Here is a 12,125-nt window from a genome sequence, read left to right on the forward strand (position 1 = left end):
GTACTTGCATTTTGCTTGAGTATTTCCATTTTATGCTGCTTGATAGCAGGCTACTCTTCTACATTATAGGGAACTATTGTAGCCTACTTTTTACTCCACTACATTTATTTGACAGCTTTAGTTATTAGTTATGTTTCATTTAAAAATGTAGCCTACATGAAATAACACAATGATGAGCTTTTAAAGGACAGGTTCACAATTTTTCAAGTCTGTCTTAAAACAATAGTCAGGTGCCCAAATGAACATTGACACGTTTTGTTTTGCTGTAATTATTCCTCCTGTTCATACTGACCATTAGAAGATTTACAATGTAAGTGAAAGGGGACAAAATCCACAGTCCTCCCTCTATGCAAAAATGTATTTAAAAATTTATCTTAAGCTAATTTGAAGCTTCAGCTATCCAAATGAGTCAAATCAAGTAGATATCTTCCAACGTTACAGTGTTTTTAGTGCCTATGTTCCTGTTTTTGTTACTTTTCTTCCACCACAGCTCAACAGGGAAACACTGTCTGAGGAAACACAAAGAGGGAATTTGTTGCTAAAAATAAATAAATAAATGTGTCAGATATCCACTTGATATGACTAACTCAGACTGCTGAAGCCTCATATAAGCTTCAGATTAAATTTTAAATGCATTTTTACACATAATGACTGTGTGGACACACTGTAGATTTTGTCCCACATCACTTACATTGAAAGCACATTTGAAGGAATCTTTTAACAGCCAGTATGAACCGGAGGAATGATTACAGTGAGGAACACTACTCATGGCGGGTTCAGTCACAATTTCCATTTACTACTGCGTAGAATCGACATTTTTGCAGTGTCTATAATGGATATTATGTGCGATAAATACTCTGTGCACTGACGTGAAGTTAACCAAAGAGTGGGCTCGTCCGGGATTTGAACCCGGGACCTCTCGCACCCAAAGCGAGAATCATACCCCTAGACCAACGAGCCACTTACTGATGCTTTCCATTCAAAGAAACCGGTCACAACTTCTTCATGATATCTATTTATCCCTATTGTGACTGTTGTTTTCATTTATAGCATCTTAGTGTGAGAAAGAAGCCCTCGACATAGATCGTATATTAAGAGAAGATGGTTCACTCACAATAAAAGAAAGATCACAGACGGCTGATTGGAGGAGGACAGCGCATGCGTGTACCGGAAATATTTAGAATTTCAATATTTCTAGATCTATTTTTGGATTTGAGAGTCAGTTCGTTTCAGTGCATGGGAAACGTGTTAATCTAATCACCAAAATACCAAAATAACGAACACTTTTCTCTTCTTTTTTTTTTTTTTTTACACCCGAAAGAAATGAAAACGACAAAAACGTTACTTGCTCTTAAAACGCTCACAAAACGGGTGTTTATTTAAGCTTTTAATACCTGAATTGATAACATATATTTTATATAAATACAAAACTTCATTCACCAAAAAATGTACATATTAGGTCAGGCACAAAACAAGTGCACAACACAACACATGAGTGCTGATAACAGCAGCAACAACGACATGGTATGTAAATATTAAAAAAACAGGGATAAAACAAAAACGAAAACATAAGAACATTATCTACATCCACATATCTGAAAATTGTGGAATAGATTTTATGTACATTTTTAAATTAACCTCTTTGACTTTATTAGAAATAACTGACAGCAGATCAATATCCTCTGGAATTCACTGGTTAGATTTGATGTAAAATTTTGAAATGAACTTCTTTGACTTTATTAGGAATAACTCTACATGACTAACAGCAGATCGATATCGTCTTGTTGTCTGCTGACGTAACGACTCGTCAGGCGGAAATTGTTTTGATTGCGGAAGTGTACTGCTGTAGGCGCAGCCCACTGAAGTAAGCGGGTCTGGGATTGTAATTTGGTCGTATTTTGATCTAGCTGTATGTAGGAGCTTCCGTGTCAATCGCGATCAGGTAAGAACGTCAATAAACGCGTCGAGAGTTGTTTTGTTCCTCAACAGTTTTATATTTCGACTGTAAAACAATCAGGCTTTGCTAAGTTAGCTAAACCAGCGCGGCTAACGCCGACGTCGCTGAGAAGCATCGATCACAGTGACAGATATTAAAGATTAAGAGCTCGAAGAGAGTAAAAAAACACTTCATTGTGACTCTCAAAGCATGTCAGTGGATAAGTGAGATTTTAAGTAACGTTATATCGGATGTCCCTTTACCATTTTAGCTGAGAAGGGCCCACAGTTCAGCATTTTGTCAGAAAAGCTTTTTGTGTTTACGTTTTTTCAGTCCAAAAATATTTTTAGATTAGCATTGGTGGAAGAAGTATTTGCATTTGTTTACTTTCGTATACGTAACAAATACCACAATATGAAAGTTCTCCATGCAGAAAAGTAAAAGTACAGAAGTAATATCAGAAAAGTACAGTACATAAAAAGAGTGTTAGATTATTAGGCTGTACATTTGATGGTTTATACTGATGTATTCACTTGTAAGCAGCATTGTAATCTTATAGCTGGTTGAGTTTAGGCTAATTTAAACTTCTTTGTGCTGTGTACTGTTAAGTACTTCAATCTATAACAATATATCATATTTCATAAGTTGCCCATATGTTTTATAGCACAGTTTTGATCTGTCAAAGAAACTAGTGACTGCAGCTGTTAAAAATAAATGTAGCAGAGTATAAAGTACAATGTTTCCCTCTGAAATGTGATGGAATAGAAGAATAAAGTACCGTGAAAGGAAGAGTACCTCAAAAATGTGCGTAAGTGTAGTACTGTATAGTTTATTTTAGTTACTTTCCACCAGTGTTAGTCATCAGCTGTCGGGTTTTGTAATAAATTTAGTCTGGTTTATTTATAGAAAACAGAAGCTTGCTCAATGTTACCTTTTCTATGGTTTAAACAGACGAACACAAAAGAGTTCAGACTTAACGTGTTTGACATACTGAAGTTCACAAACAATGGATGACTCAATTTTTACTTTAAACGGCAACATAAATGTAGGGTTTCTGATCCTGTTGCAGGCTAGACTAATGTACAACACTTTGAACTAAAAAACACAAAATATTATTTAAGTAAAAGTGAAAGTAGGTTTTTAAAAAATACAAATAAAGCAGGAGAATTTTTAACAGCTCCCAAGTACCCTCACACCTCCCCTTTCATTAGTGCCACGCCCTTCCAGCTCAATTTAGAGACTGTTAACTATTGGTCCTCTCTTGACATGCTGGTTTGCTGAACATCATGACAGAATCAATACAAGACTGCTGACTGTTAGTCAGCAGGCTGATGAAGCATTCTCACATTTCTCTTTATTTGATCAATGAAGAGTATAAAATCCCAAGTAGCACCAAGTGAACTTTCTCAGTAGAGTCATTTGTTTTAAATATACTCAACCGGTGAATGGTAGACTCTGAGTTGTGGCGTCTGTACAGGGTGCGAAGATCTCCTGTGTGTGAGTTTTTACAGATTATTGCGTTGACTTCAACACTGACTTGATTTACTGCTGTTAGAGAATAAAGCTCAAGTCTTCAGATCATCACATACCCAAGATAAGTTTGAGTTGTTTGGTCTTTATTGTGTAAAATCAGTGGAAGCAGCCTTGATATGAATGGCTATAACTAAGACCCTTGTAGAAAATTACTGTATTCTGTATTGTCTTGCAGTTGATACTATCTTTGTATATTTGATTTTAAAATATTTTAGCATGATGCTTTTAAGAAGCGTCAATTAAAGTCCTGTTTTGATCTGAGTTCTCGCTAATTTACACCTCCCTCCTTTTATAAAGATTTTGCTCTTTGGTGAAAGATGATCTGCAGTCACGATTGGAGGAAAACGTCAGCTCAAAACAGAGGAAACACAACTGATTATTATATATAGATCACTATTGCTTTAAAGAATAATTTCCAAAAAAATGGAAGACACTGTAGCTGACAATCTATTGAAAGGAATTGATACTAGAAGGAACTTTTGATGGATGAAGGTCTGTCAGAACAGTGTAAGACAAATGCTTAAAGAGTCTGTTCACCCAAATTACAGAAAACATTTCTTTTTTACTCTCCTCTCATGTGATCTAGCCAAGCAGATATTTTCAGTTTCACCTGCTGAGATTTCGAGACACCCACCTGAGACTGGAATAACTTTCTATTGAAGTAGTGGTTTTGTTTCTGGAGAGAGACATTGTTGAGGTTTTCAAATGACATTTTTCAGAGCTTTGAAAATCCGGTCACCTCCTGTATCAGGTTGTATCATGTTGGTAACAGAAGTTTCAGAGACTGATCACTCAAAACTGAAACTATCTGCTGGATACCTCAAGAAATGAGTAAGAAAATGCTTGTTGTGATATAGACAAACAGCCTTTAATTATGAAGTTACAACAAGTTTGAACAAGTTAGTTCAAAGCAAGGATTGAACCAAAGACAGTAAAGTATTCAAAAACTTGATGACTTGCAGTGTATATAGTTTTCCTCAGATGCTGCTGGATGCTGTATTAAACCTTTGACTTTGTCGTCTCAGTGTTCCAGGTTGGGCTGTCGTGATGGCGGACCACACCGACGTCAGTCTGCAGCCGGAGGAGCGAGTCCGAGCTCTGACCAAGAAAGGAAGCACAGTGGAAGTTAATGACGACGTGCCACCACGTCGCTACTTCCGCTCCGGGATGGAGATGATCCGCATGGCTAACGTCTACACAGAGGAGGGCAACATCGAGCACGCCTTCGTCCTCTACAATAAATATATCACGTAAGTGATTACAAGGCTGCCTGAGCTATTGATTGATCTTTAATGAGCTTTTATGCGTTCAATTTTTTTTTTTTTATGCTACATTAATTGAAGGATTTATTCATTTGTCCTTCATTCTGACAACACTTCCTGTTTAGTTTCAAGTCTCAGGTTTTGTCTCCTTGCAATAAAATAAAGGCAGAATAATGTAACTAATTCATTCAAGATAGAATGATTTGATCTTCTCCTCCGCTTGGTTTTGTGATACTTCCCCTAAATGATGAGACATTAGGCAGACATTTTTGTTTTGGGAAAAGCCAAATACAGACTAAGAGAGTTTCCAATCAGCATCCTCAGAGCGAACATTTAAAATTATAGCAATAAAGTTTTATTTCTTTTCACCCAGGCTCTTTATAGAAAAACTTCCCAAGCATCGGGATTACAAGACCGCTAATATTCCCGAGAAGAAAGACACACTAAAGGTATGTGTACGGTGTTTTATTCTGTCTCGTACATTTATTCTCACAGCTGTTTCTAAAGGAAAGTTTTTAAAATGTACTTATTTCTCGTTCTTCTTTAGAAACTCAAGGATGTGGCGTTTCCTCAAGCAGAGATTCTAAAAAAAGCTCTTTTGAGGAGATTTGAACAAGAATATGCACAGTATCTTGTCAAAAAGGTAAACTTTCTAATGCACATTAACAACAAATGAAGTACTGCATACTGATTTCACAATGTGCTAAAGTGTAAATGGGTGAAACATTAATCTGTGGCACACAAACAGCATTTTACTGTTGTAATAAAATAATTAACAGACTAAATGGAGGCCAAACAATGACACTGACCTTAAACAGTCACGTTACATTCAAATGAGATAAACTTACATCTCTGCATCAAAACAACAAGTCTTTTTTGTTGGGAAAGACAGCAGTAGCCAAAGAAAGCAACAACACCAACTGAAACTTGTGTACGTGATTTATGTTTTACGATCAGAAAGAGGAGGATGAAATATTGTTGCGGGAACAGTCCAAGCAACGAGCGCTGGACGCCGAGCGGGAGCGCGTGGCCGAGATGCAGCGCCGGCAGCGGGAGCAGGAGCAGTTCAGTGCCTTCGAGGAGATGATCCGCCGCCAGGAGCTGGAGAAGGAACGCCAGCGTGTGCTCCTGGAGTTTGCCACGCCCACCGCACCTTCCCCCGACATGCCCCTCATTCCAGGCATCCAGGGTCCCCCGACGGTCTCACCCTCTCCCCTGCCGAGTCCGGGTGACCTGTCCATCGGCAACCACCAATACAACCGCCCCCCGGTGACCATCGGCACACCCGCCAGCGGTCCGCCCAGCTTCGACAGGTCTCTCAAACCCGGGACTCTGGTCAGCCCAGGGAACCACAGTGAGTTAATGTTTTTCCGACTCAATGGGCCGGGCTTCAGAGGATTTAAATCCTGCTCTACTCCTGCTTTAAAGTATTTATTCTTCTGAGCTGATTTCTTTCCCCCTGACCTACTTAATTTCCTGTTTACACCATGCCATGTTTCAGAACATCACAAGAATCGAACTTCTCCATTCATCTTTTGTTTATTCCGCTACATGGTTTTTTTGCAGATACAATGGTGGATGCCCTTCGGCAGTTGGCTGTTCCCGCTGAGCTGTGCCGGAGCTTCCTAAGGCTGGCAGAGGCCAACACAAGCCGAGCTGTAGAAACTTGTGGCATCCTGTGTGGCAAACTGGTAAGAGTCTGGAACGGAGCGAAATGTATCGAACCAGCAGTGTTGCATCCCCCTGCTGACAGTAGATCTGTTACAGGAAGCATCAAAATTAGTGTAAATGAGATGCCAATTAAATGTTTGAGTTTTTAGGGTCATTAAAACTACAATTTTCCAACATTTTAATTTAATCAGCTGGGATGGTTAAAGGAAAAAAAAGTCCTTATTCTAGTGGTGCTAAAAATGAAAACAAAACCTCACTGTTTCAGGATGGTTTTCATTAAGAAATGTGGATTTGTAGATTTTTTAAAAGAAACCGAGACATCAGCTGACCTCTCAGCCCAGAGGGGCAGAACATAAGCTGACACTTCTCCGACTGTCCCAGATCTGCTGTGATCTTTTGTTTGAAATATTGTGCGGCTCATTTGCCGGGGCCGGGTTAACTCAAAGCTCTTTTCACTCTTTTATGAGCATGACCAAGCAGTTTTTTTTTTTTTTTGCCAGCAGCAACTCAGCCACTGTTCTGTTTATTTTTTTGCACGTCCTTGGATAGCTTTTGGCAGAGTGCGGCTATGCATAATTGAAAGAAATATAATAGCGTGACGCTGTACGGGTTTGTTCCAGACCAGAAACGCATTCACCGTGACCCACGTCATCGTACCGAAGCAGTGCGGGGGACCTGACTATTGTGATACAGAAAATGAAGAGGAACTCTTTCTCATACAGGACCAGTATGATCTCATCACCCTGGGCTGGATTCATGTGAGTAATGTCGGGCAAATTCTGGCCAAATAACACTCTCAAATAAATACGAGATAATCCTGCTCTACCATATAAGGAAAAAATCCACTCTGCAAACACATTAAGATGAATTAAGAGAACATGTAATGCAATGTTTCACCTTCCTGTCATGACTTATAAACACTTTAAGATATTTTCAATGCTGCTACAGTGACATTTGATAATAATAACCTTTCTAAAACATGAAACAATAAAATAATAAAGAGACATGTTATGTTTTAAATAAAAAATGAACTTGTGAATATAGAGAATTGTGATCACTGAAGGCTGCGCAATTGAATCAATATGACAATATTAAGAGGAATATTGATTAGGTATTGATATATCATGACATGGCAAATGTATGCACATATAAAATAATCAAAGTGATGTTCAATGCAGTGACTTTTCACTTTTTGTTCATCATTTTCTTCAGCTGTTTAACTTCAACAGTAGAGTTTTGTAAAGTTGTAACACAATCAGGGCTGCAACTAATGATTATTTTCATTATCAATTAATCTGTTGATTATTTTCTCGATCGAGCGGTAAGTTGTTTGGCCTTGAAAATGTTAGAAAAGGGTGAAAAAGTGTCGATCGCTGCCCAAGATGCAACCTCAAATGTCTTATTTTGTCCTGACCGACAGTCCACAACTCAAAGATATTCAGTTTACTGTCACAGAGGACTAAAAAACCAGGAAACATTGATGACTTGGCGATTAGTTATAGATGGGTATTAATTTGAGTGGGTTGGGTTGTCAATCAACTCTCAATTAATCAATTAATCACTGCAGCTCTAAACCTATTTATATACAATCAACGTCTGGGAGTTAGGAGGAGTCAGGCACTGCCAAGAGCTTCAAAACCGCTCTTCAGAAACCAACCAGTGACGCCACTGTGGCTACGTCCATATTATTATATATCTATGCTCTAAACACAGTATAATCATATTTTTATAATACAATTCCACAGACGCTAATAATGAAGGAATAGCTATTACCCAGCCCCAGTGACCACGGGACTTGAGTTATTACGATATCAAATTCACATGAGTAATTTTACACCGGTTGAGTTTTTGTTCTACGCAAGCGGTTCATTTTTTATCTTATCAATAATTAGATATGACACTTAAACTCTCAACTTCTATCAGCAACATTAAGTGGTGTCATTAAATCGTACTGTGAGCTGCTTCACACACTGAAAAACTTGACTTTGTTCACCAAAAACAGCTGAATATGTTGACTGAAATCTGAACCCCCTTTTTTTTTGTTTGTTTGTTTTTTGCAGACTCATCCCACACAGACGGCCTTCCTATCCAGTGTCGACCTCCACACACACTGCTCCTACCAGATGATGCTGCCGGAGGCCATCGCTATCGTCTGCTCACCCAAGTTCAATGAGTGAGTCAGAAAACTGCTGATGTCTTGTCGTGGAAAACGTAAAGTCATCTCCCAGTTTAATTAGGTCGCTAAATAAAATAAACTGGCTAATACGACAACCCTGAAATAAATCCTACCGGCACAAAGGTTCTAGTGTTCAGTTTTTGTCGAAACTGTTTAATAAAACTGTTGATTTAACAGTATGTTAATTTTAGAGGCTATAGTTTGTGGTGCTGTTGAATTTTAATTGTAATATACTGAAAGGTGTTTGTAATAGTTAGTCTATGTTAAATGAGGTGGTGATTGTGTTTGGTTTTTGTGTTGTTACAGAATCGGTTACTTCAGGTTGACAGATCGAGGAACAGATGAAATCTCTACGTGTAAACAGAAGGGCTTTCACCCTCACAGCAAAGACCCTCCTCTATTTACAGTAAGTACACTTCTACTGAACCCTAAAATATTTTTTTGTTAAGACAAGCAGAAGAAAATCAGCCAATAATAAGATTATTTCACCTGTTCATAATACTTACTACGTAGCTTTTACACTCCATAAAGTCTTATAGAAAAATGCATCTGACTGTGAAAGAACAAAAAATGTTTGGAAATGTTGTAAATAGAGTACAAGTGATTGATAGTTTATTATTTGGTTCTTTCATCTGTTCCTAATACAAACTGACTTATTTCAATCATTTGTTAGATTCAAGTAACATATATTCTTAATATTTAGGCAGCTATTTGCCTTCAGTCTTGTTTCAGGAAAATTTCAGAGATGAGTGAAACTACATTGGGAACAAATGCGATAATTTCAGTCCATTGGCAGATATTTATCCCAAATCACAAAAATCTTTTCTCAATTTCTTCAGGGGTCTATCTAAGACCAGGTTTTGAGATATTGGTCTCTGAGATTTGTGTACCCGCCCCAGTACAGTGGAGAGTCATGACATCATGTTCGAGCACATAAAAACTCAACAGCATTATCTCTTTACAGAATCAATTATCCCACGTGAAACTTCCAAAGTTAAAATCATGTTGTGTATTTTTTGGGATGCACAGATCCTTCAGCAGAAATATTATAAATGTGGGCCAAGAGCTACCAACAGACCAGTAACTACTGGATACAACTGTGAACTGATGCTTAAAAGTTCCATAAGACTAAACCTAAACTTGTTTTGGGCATCTCCAGCAGCAAGCAGGTGTCACCCAAATAGTCCCTAAACTTCCCAAAGAGGAAATGGTTACCATGAAGACTGTTGACTGCATGCTCTGTAGGTTTAGTAACAGGGAAAGTGTCTCATTGAAAGAGATCTGTTGAATGCTGTTGAATTTTTCACTGTAATATTACAAAGCAAACTAAATTCTCCTCTGTTGTGTTGTGTTGTGTTGGAGGCAGAAACCTCAGGGATGAATATCTCCAAATGTGGCCAAATACAACCAAAACTATCTGCATGGTTAGAAACTGTACAACTAGAACTGAGGGAGATTTTTTATTGTAATTTGGTTGAACTACACTGACAATTTCTCGTGGTCCAGTGAACACAAAGGGCATTTATTTTGTTTTGTTCCCTGTAGTCAGTTGAGTCAGATTGAATAAGCATCAATTAAACCAGAGGCAGTTTGTTGGGTAGTTTCTCAAAACAAAAACCCAAAATGTATTTAAATTTCTGTTCTTAAAATGTGGCTTTTGATCAACGGCCAGCTTTGAAATGTAAAATTACTTGTGATTGTCTGTGAGAAGTACTGAACTGTATTACTGTTATTAAACATGTGATCAGACTCTAACTCCGTGTTCTTTTTTCTCAGCACGCAGGACACGTCAACATCACCGATGACACTGTGTCCATGATGGATTTGCGGTGATTTTTTAAACTATTTTTTCTTTACCAGAAAACTCATAGACTGTTTTATCAAACAGGAGACATTTTATCGGAGAAAACACTCATCTTATTTTCAGGACGGTACTGAGCGAACGCCGGCCATCAGTTTACCATTTATATGGACTTCAATTGTTCTAATTGTTCTCAAAGGGAACAAACGTTGTAAACTTTTTTTTTTTTTTTTGTTTTGCTCTGTAAAAAAATTACACATATTGTTGCACTTTCCGAGCAAATGACTAATATCGACCTAACGGACCGGCAAACCTCTGACTCTCCGACCCCTCTGTGTCTTCTGTTTTTGTCATTTAATTAAAATGTATGTTTGTCAGTGACAGATAACTGAAAGGAACTTTTTGTTTCATCATTTTCATCATAGTTTGGTTCTGCCTGACAGATTAAAGTGCCAAGGATGAGAACATTCACTTGTTGAGTTATTCATTGTGCGACATGAAATTCAGTTGTGACGTCTGTAGTTTGTAATCGAGTCTTTCTTTGTTCTTTTTGACTTGTTGGTGTGTTTCCTTCATAAGCTGTTGAAGTGCTGCGAGTGACGAGAGAAACGACAGCCAATTGTAACTCAGGAATGCAGCCGGTGTTGCTGTTTCTGCTCTGTATTATATTTTTATAAACAAAAAACCCCATCACTCCACTGTGTCCTTTTTATCTATAAAGGGTTTAGTTTGACGTTTAATTCCTGCTTATTTTTTTTATTTCTTATTCTTTGTGTTTTTTTGGTGAGTTGGTGATGGTGGTACCTGTATAATGTGTCCTTGCTACATGTGTGCAACAGGCAGTCTGAATGTACCTTCTGCTACACATCACTACACGTTACTAACTGCCCAGCCATGGTTCATGCCTCTAACCCTTTTTTGTTTGCTGCCTTCTCTTGTTAGAAGAAGTAAATGATTAGCCATAATTATAAGAATACCTTCAATGAATTAAATGCCAAGACAAAATAAACTCGTTGTAGATTAATTTATTCTGCATTGTTTTGTTTGTCTTATTCGCTCAGCAGCATACAATATAGATTTAAAGTAGTTACATAGATGTGCATGAGGTGGTGAGAGAAAGAAAAAAACTCAAAGTATGGACATTAAAAGTAAATATGAGGGGATTATTACATGCTGAGTGTGGGAAGATGAAGGTGAACATGGGATAAATGATAAATAGCACCTTTACACGTGATACAGATGAAAGCGCAATGTGCATTCTTGCAAAATAACGAGAGAGAGCCAATGTGTTTGTATTGTACAACAAGCCAATCCTAAATCCATGGATCATTAAAAACATTTACAACGATCAGATGATATTCTGCTCAAACTGGAGTTTTTACGGGTTTTTCATCAAGTGAACGATTCTTTCACAGATGATAAATGAACAGGTTATTTGTGTGGAGTAAATTAAACAATTAAATTATATTTCTGACCTTATCAGAGTGGTCATCAGTCATTGTATTCAGGTAGTGTAAAGGTAAGTGAATTAAGACTGACTGGTGCTACAAAAGGTTCAAGTCAAGTCAATTTTACTTGTACAGCCCAAAATCACAAATTTGCCTCAGAGGGCTTTACAGTCTGTACAGCAATACAACATCCTCTATCATTAGATCCTTGATTTGAATAAGGAAAAACGCCTTTAAAAAAAAAACTTGAATGAGGAGAAAATGGAAGAAACCTCAGGAAGGGGTGCAGGTCTCAATG

The 12,125-nt window shown here is 37.8% G+C and overlaps 1 protein-coding gene and 1 non-coding gene across 2 annotated transcripts; one reads left to right on the forward strand and one right to left on the reverse strand.

Annotated features, from left to right (window-relative positions):
- Positions 1 to 888: 888 nt before the first annotated feature.
- Positions 889 to 960, reverse strand: trnap-ugg. Its single transcript has one exon. It is a non-coding gene; the product is annotated as a tRNA-Pro (tRNA).
- An 854-nt stretch (positions 961 to 1,814) lies between these two features.
- On the forward strand, positions 1,815 to 11,407 carry LOC121904658 (STAM-binding protein-like A). Its single transcript, XM_042422497.1, has 10 exons — positions 1,815 to 1,942; positions 4,495 to 4,719; positions 5,105 to 5,180; positions 5,279 to 5,374; positions 5,689 to 6,085; positions 6,298 to 6,422; positions 7,023 to 7,160; positions 8,463 to 8,575; positions 8,885 to 8,984; positions 10,355 to 11,407. Exons 2-10 carry the CDS (start codon positions 4,517 to 4,519, stop codon positions 10,409 to 10,411), a joined length of 1,305 nt encoding a protein of 434 aa, XP_042278431.1. The 5' UTR covers positions 1,815 to 1,942; positions 4,495 to 4,516; the 3' UTR covers positions 10,412 to 11,407.
- Positions 11,408 to 12,125: the final 718 nt, after the last annotated feature.

This window comes from Thunnus maccoyii, chromosome 9 (assembly GCF_910596095.1).
Source record: "Thunnus maccoyii chromosome 9, fThuMac1.1, whole genome shotgun sequence".
NCBI classification, from domain to species: Eukaryota; Metazoa; Chordata; class Actinopteri; order Scombriformes; family Scombridae; genus Thunnus; species Thunnus maccoyii.

Coding starts and splice junctions, on each gene's coding strand:
- LOC121904658 (XM_042422497.1), top strand. CDS start 4,517: ATGGCGGACCACACCGACGTCAGTCTGCAGCCGGAGGAGCGAGTCCGA. Junction 4,720..5,104: donor CTCTACAATAAATATATCAC/GTAAGTGATTAC, acceptor CTTTTCACCCAG/GCTCTTTATAGAAAAACTTC. Junction 5,375..5,688: donor CACAGTATCTTGTCAAAAAG/GTAAACTTTCTA, acceptor TTTTACGATCAG/AAAGAGGAGGATGAAATATT.